The sequence below is a fragment of the Meleagris gallopavo genome, chromosome 4 (genome assembly GCF_905368555.1).
Source record: "Meleagris gallopavo chromosome 4, MGAL_WU_HG_1.1, whole genome shotgun sequence".
Classification (NCBI taxonomy): Eukaryota; Metazoa; Chordata; class Aves; order Galliformes; family Phasianidae; genus Meleagris; species Meleagris gallopavo.
Genome location: NC_139407.1, coordinates 64,866,301 through 64,891,308, shown reverse-complemented (window position 1 = coordinate 64,891,308; position 25,008 = coordinate 64,866,301). Strand labels below are relative to the sequence as shown.

Genomic DNA, 25,008 nt, shown 5'->3' with positions numbered 1-25,008 from the left:
CGGGACCTTGGCTTCTAGCAATGTGCTCTGGTTGCTGGATCAGCTCCAATAAAAATTTAAATTCAGACGAGCTGAATGCCTTATTTGTCTGGTTAAGGGGGAGGAAGATGGGGATGGGTGAAGTTTTTCTTCTGAATCCTAAAATAATGGTAGTAGAATGAGAGAAGTACATATTCCTGCATAATGTGCTATTGTAACATCAGATAGTTAGCACCTCTTTTCTTCTTTATGTGTGCTTAAGTTGAAAAATTACAAGGCATGGATGAATAGACAGGAAAGGAGTTTGGAGGAGAAAACCCTTTTATGTAGTGAGAAGCGAACCTACCTGTCCATAAATTTAGAATTTCCTACAAAATGCTGGACATCTTTGATCTCCCTTTAAATTAATGGCAATTGAGTGTTACCCACACTTTTCAAGATCAGGCTGTCTCTTTGCGCGCAGAATTTCCAACAGTGATCAGTGATCTCCATGCCAGCCCTCAGTTGTCTATAAGTGCTAAAAGGAAAAGTTAAAAGAGCCATTAACCCCATGCTTTCTGCTTTCATGGACAGCTGTTTGGGGCCCTGTAGCAGTTGAGCTCTATAGCTTTCTATAAGTGTCACACTTTTCCTATGTATGGTTTTGGAAATTGTGACTGAATTTTGCTAGCAGTTCCTTAATCTGGCTACTGTAGGCGGCAAGGAAAAAAAAACACCAGGTAACAGCCTCCATCTGCAAAACCACTTCTGGTTTTGTGACTGAGCTTAATACACAGGGAGCATTTTTATTTAAAAATACCTTCTTTCCTTCAATGAAACAGGAAGCATCTTTCCAGGAATGCTTGGGAAACTGTTTGACTTTTATGTCACAGACATATCTGGAGAAAGTTTTAAATGAGTTTAAAGCTAGTGAAGGTTTAGCCAGATAGAAATACTGAGCTCTATCAAAATTTGTGCTGTCCATTCTTTCTTTTTTTTCTGATGTGAATCTGTACATGTGTGTATCTGCCCATGGCTACATGAACACTTACTGAGCCAATCAGTGATTGTTTATTTGCAGTGTGGCCCTGATTGGGATTCACTATGCAGGAGCATGTCCTCGATCCTATGGCACATACACCATATGCCCAGGGCACCTCATGTTATTGTGAATGGCAATGTGCACAAATTAGGTCAGTCCAAGGCAACATCACTTAGCATTGCTTATTTTTTTTCTTATTAAGAAACTAACATTTCTCAGTGTAGCTTTTGTTTAAAAACAAACAATGGGGTTTCAACATTATGATTTGGAATCTTTCAGTTTAGCTTTCTTCAGTGTTTGAAAAAGCGCATAAGAACCATCGCTAGCTAACATTGGCAGGGTGCATCCAGGCATTTCTTTCCTTAATGAGGGAGGAGGGGAGGGATGCTCACTTCGTTCCTGTGCTGAGGGCTGGGATTTACATAGCTTCATTGTATTGCACAGGGTTTCCCTGCCCTGCAGCTTGACTTGCTCTGTGACAAATTATTCCTTAATTGCTGGATGGCAGAAGAAAAGCTTTGCAGCCCTGAGGTTATTCCTAACAAATCAGGTTACAGAAGCCTTGAAAATTATATTGAGCAGAAAAGAAGCACCATGAGGTTTCCTTGGATGCTTGGACTGCGTTAAGCTTGACTAAGGCAATGTGCTAATGAAGCTTGTTAAAATGCAATTATACTTTAATGCTGAGGTTGTAGAAGTGAGGATAATCAGTGGAGAGGTGCTAGTGAGGCTATGGTGATTACTGTGATTTATGTGCGTCACTGTTATGTTCAGAGCCTTCACCCTGCTGAGAGCTTTTGACTGGCACCACAAACAGGCTGTGCCCAAAGAGCTGCCAGGGGCATGAAGTGAACGAAGATAGAATCACTAAGGTTGGAAAAGACCGTTCAGATGCAATTTGAGGCCATTACCTGTCATTCTATTACTGTTGTTTGGGAGAGATGTTGATCCCCATCTCACCACAACCTTCTTTCAGGGAGTTGTAAAAAGGATGCAGTATAAGTGCAGAGAAGATGCTCTCACATGGGACAGACAGCTTGATGTTGTGATGTCATTTGAAGACAAAAAAAAAAAAAAAAAAACAACGGGAGGAGAGAGCCTGGACTTCTAGGTCAGTTGGACAGAGCTGGAGCTTTGACAAAGAAGACGTGCCGTTGAAAGCAGGAGCAGGAGGGCTGCCCGGGGAGGTGGTGAAGTCACTGTCCCTGGAGGTTATCAAGAAATACATAGATGTGACACTGAGGGTTGTCGTTTATTGGGCATGGTGGGGTGGGCTGATGGTTGGATTATTGATCTTAGAGGTCTTTTCCAACCTTTAAGATTCTAGGGGTCTTTGCAGTGAAGCAAAGTATTAGCCATTTGAAAGGGAAAGCTCAAAATGAAGAGAATCATAGAATGACTTGGCTTGAAGAGAGCTTCAAGATCCTTGAGTTCCAGCATCCCTGCCATTGACAGGGTTGCCAAGAGAAGCAGATGTGGTCAAAGTGGGGCCTAGAAAACATGAATATAGCTGAGGCAAGAACTGTGCTTTGTCAAGGCCTGCTGAAATGTGACAGGATCATGGATGCAGACTGTGAGAGAGTGGATGGACAGCCAGGGCCAGGGTTTATCAGTAAGCTACAGCAAGATGGTGGCACATGTTGGGGTGTGGGCAACCAGAGGGAAAGCCAAGGAAAATCCAGCAGCAGTACAGTCACAGTGTATGCAGCAATTAAGGAAGGAGGTGGGGAGGGGGAGAAAGATTAAGAGCTCTGAGCTTGAGCTGACAGCTCAACATCCATGAGATGTCAGGGAGACAGGCAAGGTTTCGTCTGGACAGAGAGAGGCAGGCCTGGATGATCAGATCAGACAACTGGAGGAACTGATTTATGTGAGAAGATTAAAAGAGTGCTTGTAAATGTATGTATAGCTTGGCTAAGTGACACCTGAGGGGACAATAACTGTCTACAAGTGTATGAAGGGGTTGGATATTGGAGCCAGAAGGTGCGGGAGGCAGAAGCTTAGGGGTGTAGGTGAAGATTTTGACAACAGGCGAGGCAATATGGTGGAACAAAGCGGTCTGTGCTGTTCTCTTAGGCAAAAATCCCTTTGACGGGCTGGGAAGATTCTGACTGATTTAAAAGACACCTGTGTATGCTTCTAGGTATACATCTTTTCCCCCTTCATTGTAAGGTGCCCACAATCTGCACCACCACAAGTAGGAGATATCCCTTTGGGCGGCTGAAGGCTCTTCAGTACCCATGTGACCATTACCATTTGGCTTGATTCAAAGACCTAAGAGACTATCTTATCTGTTAGCTTGTTTTTCCTGCTACTTTTCTGCTTTTCAGGGGTCAGTTCTGTTAATAGGATGCTGAGAGGAAGAACTTCCAGCTTACAATTTTTGTGGTCTTCTCTACACATTCCTTTATAGGATTGTTTTTTTGGTTGTTTTCTGATAGTAATGTTTTTTTCTCCTCTGCAAAACCAAGTGAAGAAGAAGCAGGTACTGCTTTATCACTCAGTCCTGTGTGAGCTGCTCCCATCAGCACAAGAAAGCAAGCTATGGAGGGACCCACTGAAAGCGATGTAGGTTCAGATGAAGATTTAAGATTGAAGCAATTTTACTCTAAACACACTTAAAACTGATCTGTACACTAGAGGGTGAGAACAGGGTACATGTGTGTTGGTTGAACTGTGTTGGTGGTTCCTTTCTAGTTATAGCTGTAGTAATCATTGGTATGGTCCTCACTTGTGAGGTTTCTTTCCCAGTGATAGATTGGTCTAGTTTGGAACAGACAGCTCCATTTCTGCTCCAGGAGTGCCACTGTGGGATCCACCAGTTAAGGATCTCAAAGCACGGATATAACAAATTTAGGAAGGAGTGATGTGATGATAAGTTCTTACAAACTGAAAATGGAAAGCCGTGTAGAAGAGAGTGATTGTGCAGTCCCACCACCACCATGCCTGGGACTAAGGCCATGGCATGGCTCCAGCCTTTGCTAAAAATTACATAAATGGATGAAAGTTGCTCAATAGGTGCAGGGAAATCTGCCTGCAGCTACAAAACTGTTTGGTACTCTGTGGCAGCAGGATTGAAAGGGAGAATAGAAATGGTGTGTAAATGGCCTGTTATTGCAAATGCTGGAGCAGTGCAGTATGAGTTGATAGCCATCACTGGGAGACTGCAGGAGTGTGCTTTGCTGATAACCATCAGTACCCTTTTCTGTGCATGATTGCAAAGGATGTCATCCCAACCAAACCAGGTGCATTGGTTGCACTGTGTGGGAGCAGTAAAAACAGGTGAGATCCAAACAATGCAGAACCAGAATTTTCTTTTGTAGTTCTTGATGCAGACTGTAGATATATTTTAGTGATGCAGCACTTCAGCAGAGACCATGAGTCTCCTCCTTTCTTCCTGCAAGGAGTTCACTTTTGACCTCAGAGCTCCCTGTTCTGACTTTGACTTCTGTTTCAATAGGACCAAAATCTGTGGGGCCTTTCTGAATTTTTCCCTCCCTGCCAAAAATGAGCCTGAAGTGTTGACAGACAGCAGCACACTCAGTGTGTAGGAATCCAACATAAACAGACTTGCTGGTTGTGTACTTGGACATGCTAAACGAGGTCTCAGCTTTGATCTTCCCTGCACTATACTAAACCCCAGCAAGCAAAGGCTAAGTAAACAGACCTTTGATTTCAGAGCAGAGGTCTTGTAAAACTTTTATCAATGGCAGAACTGAGCTACTGAAGTCCCTCCTGGACTGTAGGTGCTACAAGAGTAGTAGCATGGTTTTACTGACCCTGATGTCTCGCTTTCTCTCCTCTTCCCATAATGTCAAACATCTGGAGATATGAGCCAGCTTCCTGTTGATAGTTATATACCAGTTTCCCTAGGAGAGGCACCTGCTTATAATCTCCTATATGGTGAATGGCGTGTAAAATATATTAGATCCTGTAGCTATTGGATCCCGCAGCTAGTGTAGCTTTTTGTTAATGCATGTCATAAAGGCGCTTAGATAAACTACACGGGACACATCCGTGGGAAACACTCACATTACTAATCCTGCGTGTTCAGCACTCCTCGGTCAAACCCCAGGAAACCAGTGCTGCAGCTTAAATATCATAAATGTTACAACAAATTGGATTTCATTTATTTGCTGACTGTTTTGAAAGCATTTAGTGATTCTTCATAATCACAAAGGTCACAGATTCCCTCTCCTGTTCAAATAAACAGAGATTCTCTGTTGGGATTATGCCCTCACGAAAGAAACATTAAGAAACAAGCACCTAATATCACAAGATAAAAGCAAGAAAATTCTGAATGCTGGCAAATTCCCTTCAATGGATGAAACACAGGAGTTAGTTTGGCCTCTGCTTGCATTTTACTTAATATTTTTCTGTATCTTTTGGTGGATTACATGATGGGGTGTTTGGCTTTACTTCTACGCACCATAGAAAAGTGATGTGAGGATAAGCTCTTGCCCAGATGTTTTGTTTTCGTGTCATATTTCCATTGTTTTTAAAGCTAAGAACCACCATATTCTGCGATTATGGAGCTCAGACTGTTCCCAGTGGACCAAACCAGCCACCTCTACTACTGGGGCCATTTCATCCCAAAGCTCAGTTTATCTCAGATCAAAATTCAGTGCATTTTGCTCAACCTTACCAATGATTACCGCTTTTTATCATGATTAATATGTCACTTTTGCATTGCTCTTACTGTGACATCTGAAAGTAAAGGTGAGACCAATGGCTCAGTCGGAGCTCCTGCACAGATGTTTTGAGCCCAAGTGCGTCTGGTTTGGTTTCTTGTATTTTGCCCTCTCAGTCTTCTAATATAGGCTATGATGATGAAATTTCTTACATTACCTTTTCTTCCGTAGTCATAAACTGATCCTCTTATGTATGTAAAACAATGCCTTTGTTCTCTGTTCAGAAGTGAATTTTGCCTTTTGTCAGATAGTCAAGTCAGTTGTTAGATAAAAACCATTTTAAACAACCTTTCATTTGTTGGTATTTGAAGGCAGTTGTGGCACTGTTCGATGCAGCAAATCGATTTTGCACATATCCATCTTTTATCACTGAGTCTTCCAATGAGGTTTCACTATAATGAGATTGGCAATTATCATGGCACTGCCGCTGGGAAAAGTTTGGAGTTTACATGCAATATAGATTAAAGGATTAGCGGGTGATTAGGGAAGTGTTGATTTGTCCACCACAGGTAATGGGAAGGGGTCCTGTGCTGTTTGAGCATAGGCTTTGACCTCCTGCCTCCTTACTCAGAGATGCCATCATGCAGCACAGGTGTTATGTGTCCTCTCTAAGGATAAATTCAAGTTGTCACAACAGTAGAAACTTGTACTTCTGCAGAGAAATTCAGAAATCTTCCCCCGAATGGGGACTTTGCTCTGCTGCTACAAGGAGCCAATCTATGGCCACGCTTCAGTCTGCAGCCAGGAATTGCTGCTGACAGCTGTTGAGATGTGCATGTTGGTTACACACACATGCGTGATGTGGGGTAGGGCAGAGACAAAATTTCTCCATGCACAGATTCACTAGATAGCTGCTGGGCTCTCCAAGTTTCTCTCCCCCGTGCACACATACAAGAGGGCAGCGGGGATTGTGCATTACCAGACTGTGAGGTAATAGGAGAGCTCACTGATTGATATTCCAGAATAGCTCTATCTACCTGACAGAGATGACGATACGTGCCAGTGTGCAGCCCACCAGTGAAATGACATCATTTGATATTACAGAGCAATTGATGCTGACAAAACTCCTGCAAGTTCGGGAGCCGCAGTTTGAATAAAGCTGCACTACCAAGATAGTGTTTGTACTTTAGCTATGCATCACACAGTAATTAGCACCATCTTTCCGATTGTGTAGGTTTATATAGATATGGGATCTTCAGCAAAGGAGAAGTATTTCCAAAACCTTTGGATTGTTTGGGGAATTTCAATTTTAAATTTTTAATTCAAATCTTTATTTTTTGCATTTTGATTTAGGCATAATATCCCCACTATTAGGTGCTCTTTTGGTAATAGTGCTCATCCTGAGATGCACCACATTGCTGTGCAATAGGGGCAGAGGGAAAGCACCTTCCTTCAGATGAAGTAAAGCAGTTTTTGAGCAGCAAGGAGTGCAGAAGAGCTTCAGACACACCAGCTGAAATGCATTGATATTGTATTCAAATCTGAGCTGCACTGGGACTGTCCAGAAAATCACCTGGCACTCCTAACTATAAACAATGACTTTGACAAAGATAACTTGAGTTTTAACAGAAAGAAAAAGAGTTGGGTATACTGGTTGATGGCAAGCTGGACATAAGCTAGCACTGTGCCTTCACAGTCCAGAAAGTCAATCATATATTGAATTGCACCAGAAGAAGTGTGGCCAGCAGGTTGAGGGAGGTGATCCTGCCCTTCTGCCCTGTGCTGGTGAAAACTCACCTAAGTACTGTATCCAGATGTGGAGTCCTCAGTACAGGAGAGACAGGAGCCTGTTGGACAGTATCCAGAGGAGGGCCACAAAAATGATCCAAGGGATGGAACACCCCTCCTTTGTGGACAGGCTGAGAGAGCTGGGGCTCTTCAGCCTGAAGAAGAGAAGGCTTTAAGTATACCTGAGAGTGGCCTTTCAGTATCTAAAAAGGGGCTTGTAGAAGGAAGGGGACAGACTCTTTAGCAGGGTCTGTTGTGACAGAACAAGGGGAAATCATTTCAAACTGTAAGAGAGGAGATTTAGGCTGACTGTAAGGAAGAGTACAACAAGAATAATGAAGCACTGGGAACTGCCCGGAGAGGTGGTTGATGCCTCGTTCTTGGAGACACTTAAGGCTGGATAGGGTTCTGAGCACCTGATGGAGCTGTAGGTGTCCCTGTTCATTGCAGGGTGGTTGGACTAGTTGACCTTTGAAGGTATCTTCCAACTCAAATGATTCCTGTTATCCTATAATTCTATGAAGTTGCTTGTGCATGGACTTAGCAGGCATCAGCACGTGTTTTAATTTTGTGCTGTGGCACCAAGCTGGGGTTGATCCATTATCTGCTTTCCTTTGGGTATAATCTGAACTTGGGGCTGTTGTCTGTCAGCTGTATACCTGACAGTATATTATTCTATAGGAGTGAATGCTTCATTCTCTAAGAAGTCCTGCTTCTGCCAGTACCAGACTTTTGCATCAGGTAGTGCGTGCCTCTGTGTCTGGGGAGCAGGAACCAGATGTGAATGCTATAAGAATTCATTGATGGTTTCCTTATTTTCATATGTGTAAGACTTGGCATTGCTTGAGTATAATGTATGTTTTCACTGAATCAACCTATGTGAACACTTTCTTTTAAATTGCCTTTAAGTATTTTCCCCTCCTAGAAGAGATGTACAGACATGTCGAAGTTAGGCTGTGGAATAGCACAGCAGGAGTAGATCTTGAAAATGAAATATTTGGTGCTGAGGAGGTGATGTTCACACTATAGGCATTTGGGGAGTTTATTCTGGATTAGCTCCAGTCTGCTCATGTAGACCAAGATCTTGTTAATGGAAATCCAAGAGCACGGCTTCTGCTTTTGTTTTACCAGGCACCCAACTAGTAATTTCTTTCTGTATCTGCATTAGCAAGTGCTGAGGATTGATAAGTTGATTGGATCTGTATAGTAAAGCATTTGCTGATGAGGACCTGATGCTCTCATTTCAGGTGTGTGTTCACTTCAAAATAGCCCATGGCTGGTCCTATGGATTATGTGCCCATTTGAACTGGAGGACAACTTGCATTTTAATTTAATACAAAAGCAGTTCAGTCTGTGTGCTCAACTACAGCTCTGTGACTTGAACCAGAGTGTAATTGGTGGAAATGACAAAGAAATTCAATTTAAAGTAGGCTCCTGATCCAAGGGTACGCTTAAGATAGGGCCTGATAATGAGAGTTCAATCTGGAGAGTGGAGGATAGCTCTGAGCACTTCCATCACACATAGGGTGGACAGAAGGCTTTGGTAGAGCAACTGTGGATGGTTACAGTCAGAAATGTAAATTGCTGTTGGCTCAGAGGCAGGTGGATTGTCAGCTTTGGTTTGCATTTTGTTTCTGGAGCAAAATGAGGATTTTTTCCTTTTTCTTATATGTGTATATACATATATACACATATACGTGTGTATACATGAATGTATACACATCCATGCTTATTAATTCATGTATGTTGATATTTCAGTGATGTAGCTGTGCATTTAAAAAAGATCCCTATTCCTTAATCTATACACTTTCAAAATTCAGACTTTTCTATTCACTTGTTTTGCATTGTTATTCATCAAAATTCTGAAGTGAAAAGATTTCTCATAATGAAAAAGCAAGTATTGAAAGAGAAATCTGGACAAAATCTCTGCTCTTGACAAAAAGAAATCATTTTCTGATGGAAAAGCTTTTCTGCAGAACATTCCAGTATTAATTCTGCTCTGTGGCCATCCAGCTAGAAGTGCTTTCTGTTTCAGAGAAGCCTCCGAAAATAACTTCAGTTTTTAAATGCCACGGTGTTTATCTCTTTGTGGTCACCAATGAGCATTTGTTACAGCGTTTTTGTGGTGAGCAAACTTAGAAACCCCCAGTGGCAAGAGCAGAGCAAACTGAGGACAGAGAGCAGCCTCACTGGCACTGATGTTCTGACAACAAGAGGTGTATGGACACTTTGGCAATGTCTCCTATTCAAGAATGAGCATTCAAGACCTTCTTTTATTTTTTAATCCATGTTCTCAATGCCCTTATAACAGATTTTCTGCCTTGTCTGTTGGGAATGGCCATTATACCAGCAATGGATGGAAGAATATCAACTCTTCTGTGATTTTGTTCTTTAAAGGATACTATTGTTATTATTTTAAGAATATTTTGAGGAAAACCAAATTTTTGAAGAAGGTCGCTGTGTTGATGTGTGTCTGAAGGCTCACTGCTGTGGATTAGCAGGAAGGCAAACCTGCTATTTACAGATCTGTGCTCACATCATTCCCGAATATGGCACGGAGTCAGCCATCGTGGTTTCTGTTTCCCTGCAGACATAAACAATGACACTTACAATTTCCTGCTTGTACAGCTCTCGCACAAGCATCTGTCTATAAGGGAAATGGCTAATTACTTATTAAACCTTAAACTGTGTTTAGACTGGGTTAAATATTGACTACCCAGGCTCAAGGGGAAGTTGTGTCACTGAACTTGAACCTTGGCATCCCCTTTTCTAGGAGCATTCAAATAAAAAGATTGAGTGACAGGGGGACTGCATGTCAACAGGGGGACAAAGAAGGGGACGAAAATTGAGCAGACTGGCTCAGAAGTACATCCCTCTCCTTGAAGCCTTGAGCTTGGAACATGTTTGCAAGTAGTGACTTAAAGGGGGAATATTGTTGCAAAATATGTGAACTAAACTGAGATTTGCAGAATCTCTGGTTTGTTTTGATAAAAATCTTGGAGGTGGTGATTTGGCTGGGAAATGCACTGGGCTCACAGAGCAAGATTTTCATAGTTGGAAGGGAGGAGAGCAATAGCAATTCTGTTAAATTTGGGGTTGCTTAACCTTACAAGCTAATACAGGGCTGCCTGACTGGATTGTTTCCCAGAGAGTATGGTGAACAAACAAATGCCTTGTGCTGGCAGGAATTTGTGATGGAGGCACTGGCAGTTTGGGCTGGCTTTGGGGAGAGCAGGTTAGAGCTATTGGGCAGGATTTTCACTTGGGTTCTAGATCCTGCTGCCTCACTCAGGCCAGATGACTTCTAGCTTCCTTCCAGCATCAGGCAGTGTGTCTTGCCTAGAGACAGGAGGCTAAAAAAAGCGTTTTCATTTCAGAACCTTGAAAACACGTTGTAGTGACTTGGATTTTTTAGAAAAGGCTAATTGGGAATGTCATTATTCGGATAGGCTTGCCTTATTGAGTGGGAATGAAGAAGGCAATTTACTTGGGAATGAGTGCCAGTGCACCTTTGTCACACTTAAAACTTTCTGCAGAAAAGAGATCTGGTTATCCATTGTGCTACCTGGAGTGCACTGTCAGTGTAATTTTAGCCTCAGAATAAAAATATTAGTCCTTCCTTTTTGGCCACATGAAATCTATTGGCAGATTAAGAAACAAGAAATAAGACATTTTCTTCCTCACTAGAAGAGCAACCTTCTAACCTGCAAAGACTGTTTCTTCAAAAGTAATTTGAAGTAATTCTTACTCTCCTTTGCATTTGCTACCTCAAAACCTAAGGGATACAGTTACTATTTTTTGCTGCTGAAAAAATAGTCTGCAGAACTTGAAATTGAATGTCACCTATGCATATTTAATTTAATAAAATGGTAATTTCATGTTAAATAAATACCAACTGATTATTGAAAACATATGCTCAAAGGATTTAAAAACCATGTAAGAGATACATATCTCATCTACTGCTGTTGAACTGTAATAAATCTATGCAATAATCAAGTGCCAATTGTTTAACATACAATAACTATTTTATTAAATCTTGGTGAAATGTGTATGCAGAGCACTTAATTAAATGGAACATGTTCCCAAATATTCTATTTTTTTCTCATTTTTGGAACATCTAGAGTAGAAAATTTACTGGCAGCCTTCACTCAAGGGACTGGTTATTACTCACATAAAACACAGCAAGCACTTCTTGTGCTATCAATAAATATCAATTTCCTCAGAAAAGCAGCTCCTAACACAGAGGTAGGGAAGAAAGAGAAAATAGGCCACTTGATTTGACATAAAACGTATCTGCAAAGTTGTTTCCTCTGTCATGTTGGGCTCAGCTGCACAGCTCAGGCTTACAGCTTGCCCATGAGACTATTTCCAAAGCTAAGACTGACCATTCATCGTGGCTGATCAGCAAATACTTGTGGTGTTTTTCTGTTCCTCTCTAGGAGCCTTTGTTCTGCAGAGATGCTGTTGTTTTTTTCTTTAATCTTTTGATTGTTTTTGATAAGCATTGTTTTTGTCTGTGGGCGCCTATGTTTTCAGGCCAAGAAGGACCCATTAGCTCATCTAATCTGATCTCTTTATGTCACATACCAAAGCATGTGGCCCAGTTACCCCTATGATGACCCCTTCTTTGCTTGGCTACTGCATACCTTTTGGAAAAGCAGACTGTTTTGTTTCAAAAATATTAAAAGTTATTGAGTTCACCATTCCTGTAAATTGCTTATGCCAATAGTTAACGTTGCATGCAGGCAAAGCTTTCACAGAACCACTGAATCAACAGAACTGCAGAGATTAGAAGGGACCTCTGGACATCACCTAGTCCAACCCCCTTATGTCTCCATCAGAAAACATTTTTATCAGTTCTGCTCTCCATGTAGTGGCTTCCCTTTGAGCAGAGACTGGGCATGGACCTTTGGGGAACACATAATAGCGTTAATTAAGATTTTGCCATCATTGCTTGTAAACCCTTCCCTGTGGGACTTGCTTTTTGGTAGGTTTGTCCAGCCCTCAGCAGAGTGGGCCTTTAACCCAACATTACAACTTGCCTGCCAGTGCAAATACTGGTAATTATAATGTGTGAAGAGTGCCAGGAGTGTTCAAACCTTGTGCTGACATTGCAAAGAACAGAATGGGTTAAACTCCTACTCCGAGCAGAGATTTGCAGTCCAATAGATTCCTCAAATTAACCAAGTCAAGTTTAAAACTCGACTTTGAGATGACTCTTTCCAACCATCCATGTTAACCCTGAAACGTGGAAGAGGTGACGGAAATTGTTTCTGCTGTGAGCCTCCCTTGCAGTGAGAACTTTGGAGGACAAAGTTTGGCAGTGATGAGTACAGTGAAGGCCAAATGTTGCGTCAAATGGTTTAAGAGGTTGGGCTCACACTGAACAAGTGGTTTGGTTAGTGGCCCTTGTCCAACTCCTTCACTTCATTGTCATAGTGGAAGATTTCTGTGTTTTGCTGTATTCTTTGTGTAGGACAAGCCGTGGTCTCTGATGTTAATTCCTTGCATGCACTGATGAGTTGTTTTGGGTGCTTTGTGGTAAAAGACTTTGCTAATTCGCTAACACAGCACTTCAAAAGAAATCTTATCTTCATGGAAAGTGAATGCGTTTGGTATTAAATAATAAAATATACTTAACCCATGGGGCTCTTAAAACTTATTTAACTTCTTTATAAACTTTACAATACAGTATGTGGATATTATAAATTACTTTCCATTCCAAGAAACTGTCCGGGCTGGTTGACCTTCCTTGGAATTTCCTCTTTGTAATTATGTTTAATGTGTTAATAAAGTTCACTTTGAACTGTATCATGGCAAACGGTCTCTTAGGATGTGGGTCAGTGCTGGTGTGTTCACCATATGTGAAGCTTGAAGTCAGTGTGCAGTTTAGTTCAAGGAATAAGAAGGCTAAGTCCAAACAATTGTAGAAGCAGTATCTCCTCCCCAGGTTAGCAGTAAAAGGGGTTCATGGAAAGTTAGGAATGTGGAGTGGGAAATCATTTAGCTTTCACTGCTAGGTGTTACTAAATTATAGTGTTAGATTCGAGTCACTATCAAAACACCATATATCTGGAGGTTTTTCACACAGAGCTATAAATCATGTTTACTACATGTATGAGTTGAACGAGTGCGCGAACTTTGCAGTGCAGTCCAGGAAGATATAATTGCATGTGTGTGTGTTTTTGACTGTGAGAAATGTGAACAGGAAGCTCCAGCCTATTCCACTGTTGTGTCTTAAATACACTTCTAGAAATTGTTTTTGCTGCTTCCTGAAAAAAAAAGCAGGGAGGCTTTTTAAGTTTTACATAATTTTTACATAACCCCTTTGCTAAGATGTGGCAACAACCAACTCTTCCAAGCACTGGGGACAAGAGCAGAAATGCTTGTGAAGTAGTGTCAGCAATACAGCAGCAAGTGGGGCTTTTCCATGGTATAGAATAGTAGAGAACAGAATTGCCAGATATAAACTGAAAATTGCCCAGCTGTTCAGTAAGACAGGTGTAGGATCTGTCTTTTATATAATGGAACAGAATGGAGATTCCAGTTGCTTGTATTTGTAAATGAGGCAAATAAATCTGCGCACTTGTCTGCATGTGCATGGGCAGAAATATTTAAAACAAACGAGGTGATCACAGCATTTCCTTGTTAATGTTTGACTGGGCTTATATGATCTTGAACAGAAAACTTGGCATCTGGTTGGGACCGTTGCTTTCTTTCTGAGTGTACTCCTATGTATTTGCAGATGGGGAAACTAAAAGCAGGAAAATAACTTGGTGGAAAGTGTAGGGTCTGGATTGTTTAAATTATATTTTAAGCCTGATTGCACCCTGGCCCTTGGAACTCCAGGCATGATCCCTTCTAGTAATGAAAATGATTTGAATGGTATGGGGCAAAGTTATATTTAGTTTGTATTTGGAGAAAGAATAACAGCCAGGCACAGGGGAAGGCAGCTGCATTCCTGTCACTTTTTCCCAAGTCATTTCCATGGATGTCAAACCCCACCCTTCCCCCTTCAGCCCAGATATTAAGAAATGAATCCATCAAACTGTAGGGTTGAGGACAAGGGGAGTGAAGGATACCAGCCCCTGCGGGGTTTGTGTTGAGGGTGGGTGTAATTTATCGCACCAGCTCCTTCTGTTTGCCGGGGCTGTGAAGTCAGCTGCACCCTGCCAGCCTGGTGTGGCTTAAAGGGTTTTTCTCAGCAGCACCCAGTAGCCATAGAGAGCTGCCCCTGCAGAATGGAGAGCTGAAAGAAACAAGGAATGGTGTTTGTTTTCTCTCCCCACTATTCCTCTCCCAACTATAGAAATGTGCAAAAACCTGCATCAGCAGTTTTGGTGGAATACCCACCTTGGGCCTTTCCTTTGAGCTCTTCTCCCACATCCTATGGAAAAAACACTGTAAAGGTGTCTCTCACTCCTGGAGCATCAGAGGCTGCAGATTCTCCATTCTTACAAAAGCTGGTCTATTTCAAGAAGCACTGCCTGGTAGCTAAGAAATGAGGGAGGTATGGAGCAGGAATTCAGAATTTCCAACCAGGAACAACAAGCACTGCTCTCTCCTGCTGTGTTTGAAAGGACCCAGTGTTGTGCCTTTACCCATGAGTCCTGGCACATGGCTATTGGATCACAGGGGATAGCTAAGTGTAAGGATAGAGGGATTGGTCTAGAAGAATAGTGTATATTGGCATTAAAAGGTCTGTTTTGGTAGATGTCTACATTAAATATTTTAATAATATGTCTTTACAAAATAATTTCAAGTTTTGAAACACAAAGCTGGGGTCTAGAAATGCTGAAACTGTGACCCTGGCTGCGTGGGGAGTGATTGCATCAGCTTTTTAGGTCAGCATTATAGTGTGAGGCGGAAACCAGCAGCACCCAGCAGCATCAAGGGATGGGGAGTTGGCAGCACCTAGGGCTCAGCCTTTAAGTTTGCTGGCAGCTGCACATGAAGTAGCCTGTGGATATCTTCAGATCAGTGCCATGGGGGAGCTGGCAGTTATCAGCAGCACTCCAGGATATTATGGGATGATTCTTCGAGTTGGGGAGCTTTCTTCAGTACCACTGGTTCATGTGAGATACTGGGGTGTATGGCTTCTTTTTACTTTGTCCTTTTACTCACTTCATTTCACTGAAGATGGAACTGCCATAGGGAAGCCATAGAAATCACAGAGGGCCTGAGCAGTTCTGGACAGCTTAATGCATAGATTTGGAGAGGGAATATGTTTCTGTCTGGATGCTGTGGGATTTCCATGGTATGTCATGCTGTGCTAGGGAATGTGGCAGAAACCTTTCTGCAAGACATGTGTCCCCTTCCACACTGTCTTCCCTCCAAACACTGCCAGTGAGTTGTCTTTATTGCAGTCCCAAGTCAGGGTGCACAGCTATGTAGTGAAGTAAGACTGAGAAGATGCTAGTATGTTAGAAAGAGAGACAGAGATCAGTGATGGACAGAGATCAGTGATGGCCAGCCTTGTCTAGTATTAGATCTGGAGGTTGGCAGGCCTGCCTGTGGCTGGGGGGTTGGAGCCTGAAGATCCTTGAGGTCCCTTCCAACACAAGCCGTTCTATGATAAAATCAACATTTGATTTTGCTGTAAACATCCATGGGAGGACAGGATCTCGCTGGCTTATCATGGCCTCTGAAGCGTCTGGTATATGTGAATGCTCTGATTGCAGAGGGAGAATAGTGCTTCTGTGGAAAGTTATTAATACTAAGATGATAGGTAATAAAATAGGAATATTTACAGTAGCAATAAGCAGAAGTGAGATTTTAGCATCAGTGCCTGCATCCATATGATATTGAGGAGTGCGTGCAGCTATATCCAGAAAAATTCGTAGCAAGAAAAAAGGCACCAGAGGGGCTGATGGAAGGGGAAAGGGTTGCAAAGGACCCCACCGGTGTTTTGCTTTTCAGGCCAAAAGGCTCTGAGAAATACACCCTTTACTAAATGTCACAAAGGTCTGTGAGTAGATCCTGTGACTGAGAGCGATCCAACAGTTCCTCAGAATGAAAGGTCAATCAAAGGAAAATGGCATTTAGGAGGACCAAGCTTTTCGCTGACCCAACCATGTGACAGATCCAGAGGCAATCCCAGTGCCGTCAGGAGAGCTGCTTGTGCAGCCCGCCTCAACGAGGCACATGACGTGACTGGGAAACTATCTGATTCCTCCAGGTCTCAAAATTCATCAGGAGTCAACCTGAATGTCGGAAGGAAAGGGGTTTTGAAGGAGCTACAGGGAGGAGGGCGCTCGCTCTCCACTGTCCCTGCTTGCCCCACACCAAACATTTTCCCCCAGCACTAATTATAGGTCTGCATTTGCAATCTGAATATGCACAGAGTGGTTTCCTGGCTTGCAAGTAAACTGTAATGAAGCTACTCTTGAAGTTCGACTTGACTTGGTGGGGCTCTAAAACAGAAAGAACCTTTCCTAAAGGGCAACCCAGAATTTTAGCAAGGCTTTGAAATTGTTTGGACAATTCTACTTCTTTACACTGAGTAATTTAGAAGAATTTGGGGCTGGATCCTCATCTGGTGTGAGTGAATTCCACTTCTTCAAGCCAATAGGCACAATTCCTCCTGGTGGGTGGAGCTCCTCTTTAAAAGATTCAGCAACGTGGCTTGTGTCAGATCAGCATTCAAAGGATCTCAGTATTATTTTCCTATCCACTGAGCTGCTTGGAGTTTCCTTACACTAAAAAGTATCAACGGTGTGACTTCCAGTGCTCAAGAAGTTCTGACCAGGCAGATTTCTCACAGTGTTTTGCCGTTTGCTTTGGTGTACCATTAATTCCAATATCCTGTTTCAAGTGTGTCTGCAGGAGATGTGCTGTGATGGTGGGATCTTTCCCTGGGAGTGAGTTTTTCAGAATAAATGCTTTCAATATATCCCTTCTCTGGGACTTCAACAGATCTGCAAAATGCATGTGTCTAAACTAAGCCCCTGTTTTAACTAGGCTCATCATTAAGCTAGTTAATGAGTTTCATACTAATTTCTGACTCTTTACTCAGCTTGTGCAACACTTCTGTTCAATAGCAAAGCTGTGAAATTCATGGGAGCAACTGTGACAGCAGCTCTGTAGCCATTCCTGAACCGGGCTGTACGTGCTGCCTTAGTCATACTGGAGAAAATTCTGGCAGACACAAAAATAATAGGAATTAGTCATGAGGAAGTGCAAATGTGAACTCTGTAGCTTGTCCCAAGTGAGTGCTGTCCTGCAAAACACTAGAAACAGAAACAAAACACGAAGGAGCAGCTTCAAATCCCACAAACATCTTGTGGGTTTGGGTGCAACTCAGCATCAGCAATCCTTAGCAAAACATTTTGTCCTTGTGCAAGAACAGGGCCCTTATTATCACACCCATTAATACAGTATTCTGGGAAGAGCATTGCTATTGCAGTTTGAGCGGGGAGCTTGTGCAATGGACTGATTAATGAAAAGACAGATGCGGGAAAAAGAGACTGCTTCAATTTTTCAGAACCTGGGGAAGAAATTCCAGGTTGGATTCAGCTACGGGACTATTCCTACTGTTGGAGTTTTTATCACTTCTTTTTCTACGTATTGACCTGTCCAGATGCATCTGTTATCACATGGCAAACAGCATGTTCACTCTGTAGCGTATCAGGGACTCTCTGTTTTGCATGAAATTATCACCTTTTACAAAGAACAAACATTTGACAGTTGGGAGAATCCAGCAGGCTTGCAAAGGCAATTTATGAATAGATCCTCTTTTGGACCGCGAGCAATGCTAGCATGTCAGGCTGTGCTGTGCTTTGGTGAAGCATTATCCAATGAGTGCTTTATGTCTGACAACTGCAGGCATACGTGTCTCAGATAAAGCCCATGTGGTGACTATTAAAGGGAATTACTGTACATACAACATGAAAGGGCTATAACTTTTTGAGGGGGCAGTGTTTTGTTTTAAGTACCGGTGCTGTTACTAATTTTGCCTTCAGGATTGGTGTTAAGTTTAAAACAACTACAGTTTAGCTTTACCAAATACAGCTGAACAGGTTGTGTATAGAGCTCCTTCTTGCTATATTGAAGGCTGCTTTGGAAAAGGAAGAGAGGATTGCACTTTCCTGGTGTGTTAGAGCTGTGGATTAGTGCGAGCTGCTGCTGATGGTGAAGATGTAGCTTCAGGTTTTCCACAAACCCAGATGTCTCTTGATATCCCTCTCTATAATCACCTCCATTTTTAGCTCTAAAACATTTTTGGTGAGCACTTATTGCTGTCTCTCTGTGTGGCAGTCAGTGTAGTGCCTTGATTGATGGCTGACCTTTAAATCAGTGCTGTATCAGTGGCAAAAGCAGTAACAACTCTACCTCCCTCTGCTCTTTCCTAGGCCCTCCGAGGATTGCCGATAAAGTGATCCACCGTCAGTCGGTGAGGCTGGGCAGGACCATCAAGCTCCTGTGCCCGGTGGAGGGTGATCCCCCACCCCTCACCATGTGGATGAAAGATGGACGCACCATCCACAGTGGCTGGACGAGGTTCCGGATCCTTCAGCAAGGACTGAAAATCAAAGAGGTAGAGAGTGAAGATGCGGGAACCTACATTTGTAAAGCCACCAATGGTTTTGGCAGCACCAATGTAAACTACACCCTCATCGTGATAGGTGAGTAAAGCTGCAGAAACGCCAAGCCTGACTTTCTCTGCAGGGAGGAGAGGGCGAGCTGATTTCTGAGTAGCTGTCAGTGACTGAAGATTTGCTTTGCTAATCGTTGACTGATCTCCAATCTTAACCGGACCCTTCCAGTGTTTGAGGACTGCCAGAGCTGGCTGTGTTGCTGCACATCTTCTGCAGCCAGCTGCAGGCAGATAAGATTACACAGTGCCAAAGGTTACAAATAAACAGAAATGATGCAATAGTCACTAGGGTCTAGATCACAATGAATTCCACACAGGAAAGGCTGTGTGATAAGGAGAGGTCGCACTGATCTTTATGTTTGCTGTTGGAACGGGGTAGTTCTCAAAACAAACATTAAGGTACCTATAAAAAAAGTACAGCTGGAAGATCTACTGAGCTTTTGCAAAGTGTTATCTTTAGGAGTAATAGTATTTGGATTGAAACAAGGTTCAGAGATAGTAGTATATGACTCAGGGATGCTCAGTTGCTGAGAAATTTACTTGATGGTAGCAGGATTCAAAAAGCTTTGGATAACAACTTATTGATCATGGGTTCTCTGGTTGTGCTTTTGACTGGCGTCAAAGGGCTTGCTTGGTCTGGTGATGGGATTTTGGGGTGAGCATTCCTGAAGGTCCCTAGAGAAACTTCTCTGGATAATCAAAGATTTCTATGGTGTGGCTGCCACAGAAATGTGCTCGTTACCCTTTGTCTGTGTGGAGGGAAAGAGCTGCGAAGAGGCTGGATTTGGATTATACTTGACGTGCTGGCGGATACTGAAGGAGCAAAGGGAAATGTTACAAAGAGAGAGGAAATTAGGCATCTTGCTCACGCTATTGCCAGGTCAGCACTCCCAGTATCTGGTCCACAGAGTTCTGTTTTTCCTTGGAAAGTAAAAGCAAAGATGGTCCTTTGGGCTCCATCCTGCTGGTTGGCACTTGGCCTGTGTTTTTTTGGTTTATTTTTTTTCCCAATTTATTCTTTCTGTTCTTAGCAGGAGGACTGCTCTGGACTCAGGGCATGTAGCAAACACTTGACACTGCTTGGTAGAGGATTATCACCCGATAACAGGGTGATTCTTGGTGAATGCACTTTGCAAAGTTAATATGGGAAAGAAACCAGAACATATGTGTCTTATCAGGAAAGAGGTACTTAGGTGAGGGAACACTTGCTGTACAACTCCTGTAGCATCAGTGATATAAAACTGTAAAAGCCAGCTTATAGCTTAAATAGTGTTTGTAGCTTGGTTTTCGTCATACACATTCCTTTCCTTGTTCATCCTTTCTTCATTGCTACTCTGAGCTGAAAGAACTAAGTGAAAATAGTCTGTAAAGATTAATGCCTCTGCAGACTCTTGGACATGGCTTCCAGACTGTTTAGTGTGGAGAAGACAATGTTATAGGAACCTGCTTCAGTCATGCTTATGCTGTTCACAGAGGTTGCCAAAATCTTTAATTCTGTCATCCATTGCCTTCTATAGCATTCAGAGTCCAAGCTGGCTGATATTACTCCAAGGCAAAGTGGCTTTTCAGCATCTGTAAGACAAAGAAGGCCCTTGGTAGCATGACTGAAAGAAATGAGAAATGAGGAGGCACAGGGTAAAAGCTGACTTGTATTCAAGAACGACTGAGGCAAAAATTGCAATTCAGTTGGTCAGGGAAATTGGATTATCAAATTAAATTGTATCAAGAACAATAGTGTTCATTATATTTGGCACTGAAAAGCCTTGAGCACAAACACCAGTTATTTGGGGCCTCATCATGCAGCTATGGAAGGAAATAGCAAGCTCCCATCAGCCTCTGTGGGTGTGAGATTGAACGCTATGCAAACAAATATTGATAACCAAGTGCCAGGAAAAGGGTAACTTTAAACTAAATGTGTGTCAGGCATATGGACTGAGTTATTGCTCATCTCTTTGCGTCCTTATTTTAATGCTGGCTAAAGACAGTGATTCTTAGAGTCTTTGCACTTTTCTACCTTGTCTCACAGTGTACCCTTGTGCATTGTTGCTCAGGCCGCTTTTGATGGATTATTGCCGTCTCTCATCTCCAGTGATACAGAAGTGTTCTTGTAATGTTCAAACCAATTTCTTTTCATTACAAGAGTTTCCCTGAAAACAAATGTTCCCCAGATTCTTTCTTTCTAATGTCTTCAAGTAAACACAAGGTATCAGTGACTTATTCTTTCAAAGGTTCCAAACATTTAATGCTTTAGCCAGATGCTCACATTCATCGTGGTGAAAATGCTTTTGGTTGAGAAAGGTCCTTTGTTGATTTTTGAGAAGGTGGCAGTGTTTTAAAACCAACCACATGTTGGTTTTGAGAATGAAGATCAAATTGATGGAGCTGTTTTGTTTGTGTTCCGGAGAGCACAAACTTCATTAGGCACAGTGGCCTTTTGAACCATATGGGCTTGCATTCTCCAGCTTCTTCAAAGGAAAAAAGCCCTCCTATAAACAGCTTTACTGCTGACACCTAATGCTTATAAACCATGCAGGTGTCAGACGTGGGCAAGGTGGTTAAGATATTAAATCTAGAATAGAATTAAAGTATTCACTAAACACTGTGTATTAAAAAAAATCTATTTTGGCATGAAAACATTCTTGGAATTTCAGTAGTGATATCTGAAATCCATACAGTAGCTTATTGAAGGATTTTTTAGTTATGTTATACACTTTTAACTGCCTTTTTCCAAACCACTGGCAAGTGAAGAACTGTAACTGCTATGTTATATATGTATAAAGTGCAGAAGGTTAACCTGAGGGCTTACTCGAGATCCTACAGAGAGCAAAAGCTAAAATTCAGCTGCACTGAACCTCTCTGCATTCAGTGCTGTATAACTCTTACTAATATTAACTTCAATTAATCGCTATATTCATTAGAATACAACAGAGAGCCAACAAAAGTTTGCGACGCTGTACATAGAAAACAGATCAGTGGATCCACTGACATCAGTGGGTGGCAGAGGTGAGCTCCCATGTTTATTTGTCAAGCTGGTCTGTGTGAAATGTAATAGTGTGGGTTTAAGACTCTTCTAATGACACTTGTGACTCTCGTGCCAGGTCTTGCTTGCAACCAGCTGGCTCAGTGCACAAGTACAGCAAACCTGGGGCAGCCTCTGCCTGTCTCGTAGACATACCTACATGTTGCCTGATTGGAGAACTTCCAGTCTGCAAGTGTGGATGAGAAGGATTACTGGGTTTTTATAGATGGTAACTAAGGCAAAGAGAGATCAAGTGATTAATTCAAGACCATAGAAAATATGAACTGTGGCTCAGAATTGAGCCTGAACTTCTCAGATCTCACCCTACTCCTCCTCCACACTGCATGGTAAAGTCTTTTCTTCCTAATTATGTTGAAAGGGAGTCTTCTCTTATTCTGGTGTTTTGATCTCAGACAAAGGTTTTGCCAACGCACATGGTAGCAATTGGTTTCTGCCCTGCTTTTTTCTACATTCTCTCAGACTACAGGACCCAGATCCCAAAGATCCAAGGAATCCTGATCTAATACAACCCTGCGTGAAATGTAAGCCAGTAAAAGCAGATAACCAATATAAGTCAAAACTACAATTTCCTCTCCTAGCCAGCCTTAATAGTTTTTGTGGCTTACCACAAGATTTCGGATGCCAATTATACTGCAGACAGATTTACTAATGTTGGAAGAGGAACTCTTCTTTAATCAGCGTTAAATCTGCATTGCAGTTATTAAGTACAATGGTTTCTTATTATGGGGAATTATCTGTTGCTCATCAAAAGAAATGTGCTGTACTTCCCCAAAAACTTACTTGTACAATGATGCCTATAAAAATCTTACCTTTGAATGCCCACTACAGGTTTAATTTTTTGTTCTCTTTCCCAGCTGAATCAAGTTAGAAAAGATGGTTTACAATCTATAGGTGTGAAACTTAACTTTATTTTGTTTTTAAATTCTTGGTTGAAACCTGTGGTTTCTTTACTGCAGAATGAAACTTCCTTGCCAGTAAGCTATAAAAGGAAGCCTAGGGCCAAAGAGGAAGAAACAAAATATTGAATAACTGCTTATTATTTGATCCACCTTATGTACTGAATGAGGCACATTCTGCAGAAAGAAGTTCCAAGTAATAGTTTAACTGAAGCCTGCATCAAGCTGCAGCCAGAATAGAGAAATTCTGAGGTTGCATATAGCCATCAATTTCTTTCTACTTACCCTTTGATTTTACAATCAGTTGTGAATTCCCTGAGATTTTAGTGGGTCACATGGAAAATAAAGGAAATCAGGAAAATAATGTTTCTTCTTACAATATTGCATCAATAGCCGTAGTCTTCTGCACACACTTCAGACACTGGGCAAAGGGCTTCACAATCTGGAAGGGCACTGGACAACATCCACTACCATCCCTTTCTACAATAATAAACAGGATTACTTGTTCCAGAGGTCTGCTCATTCTCTGAAGGGAAATTCATTGATGAACACCTGTAGGAAACACTATTAGTAAATATTTATGCTGTGGCATAATGACCTCTTTCACTAATGCACAACACAGAAGGCTTTTCACTTGCAGAAATATTCTAGGTGAAACCCTGCAAGGTGTGCCAGCATTGCAACACACAGGACTATTGCTACAGGTGCTACCAGTAACTACTTCATCTTGCATCAACTGCTCAACCAAGTGATGAAAGATCAGACTTTCTGTATTTATTTTTGTGTCTGCATGCATGCTTCTTATTGCCTTCTGCAGCAAGGAAAATAGGAAGCACTAGCATCTGTATGTTTCTTGCTTCCCTTGATGTTTGTCAATTACGTAAGACATCTTGCTTCATTGCATCTCAGCACACTATCTCCAAAGATCAACATTTAAATCCAAGGAACAGCTTCTCCAGTGTTTTTCTTTCTTACCGTGTATCTTCACCTGTCAGATTTGCTTTTTCTCTTCTCTGGGTTTATCTGGGGAAAGGTTTGTGGGAAGAATCTATCACTGTCCAGTTCACACTCCCCTTTCTGCTGTCTGGCCCTCCGAGTGGCAAAGCCGTGTAGTTCCCTTTTTGGGCTATAGAGCAGGAAAATGTTGATGCACAGAGCAGCAGGAAGAGCACAGCTTGCTGTCCTGACCATCAGATATGTTACTGAGAAATTGAGCTACATCTTGTTTTCAAACAAATCAAATTTACTATTAAATGGCTACTGTCTGTCTGCTGCAATTGATTGCTTTGAGAACCCCCTGACATCAGAAGATTTATTTTTAGAGTAGTTTTTTCCTGCTGAGCCAGCTGCTATTTTATGCTTTTTACAACTTGACTAGAGACAGCTCTCTTGGATAACTGGCATGTGTGAAAAATTTGCATTAAAATAACCTTTTTTTTAACAGTCAGCATAAGTGTCCTGAAAAAAAAAATCGTGGCAATGTCTGAATGGATATTTATTCTAGTGTGCTTTTTTTTTTTCTGCTCATAGTAGTAGAAAATACCAAGTGAAAAAAAAGACAAGTACAGTAAAATATGGTTTGCATTACAGTTCTCCAATGAAGTCATCAATCCGTGTCTCAGAACTCATTTATAGTGCAAAAGCTGAGAAAACATTTGTAGCCTAGAGTACAGTCAGGTGCCACCAGCCATCTTGGAAAAGCATGACAAATTCATTTATGTTTGGATTTTGGCCTCTTAATAAACTCCAGGGAGCAGAGAGAGATGTGCTCAGCAATATGATGTGAATCAACATTGAGTCAGCACTGTGTGCACCACGGGACTGCTAATACTAAGCAAAAACTGCAGTGAGTCAGTGCTTTAAAAAAAAAAAAAAAGGAAGTGTATTCTTTGCAATTGAGCACAAGATGGTTGAGCTTGTGCTAGTCATGGTAGGAAACTAGCAATACTGCTTTAGCACATTTACATCAGCACGAAGTGGGAAAGGCAGCCCATCCAGCATGGGACCGTTAACACAATCACAGGGCATATAATCATGACTAATGATGATTAGTCAGT

The 25,008-nt window shown here is 41.9% G+C and overlaps 1 protein-coding gene across 1 annotated transcript in view; it reads left to right on the top strand.

Moving 5' to 3' along the window:
• FGFRL1 (fibroblast growth factor receptor like 1) overlaps nt 1-25,008 on the top strand; it is a 166,524-nt gene that overhangs the window by 59,972 nt on the left and 81,544 nt on the right. Inside the window, exon 3 of the mRNA XM_085223657.1 lies at nt 18,771-19,043. Coding sequence (XP_085079783.1) covers nt 18,771-19,043 — 273 coding nt within the window. The remainder of the gene's footprint in view (nt 1-18,770; nt 19,044-25,008) is intronic.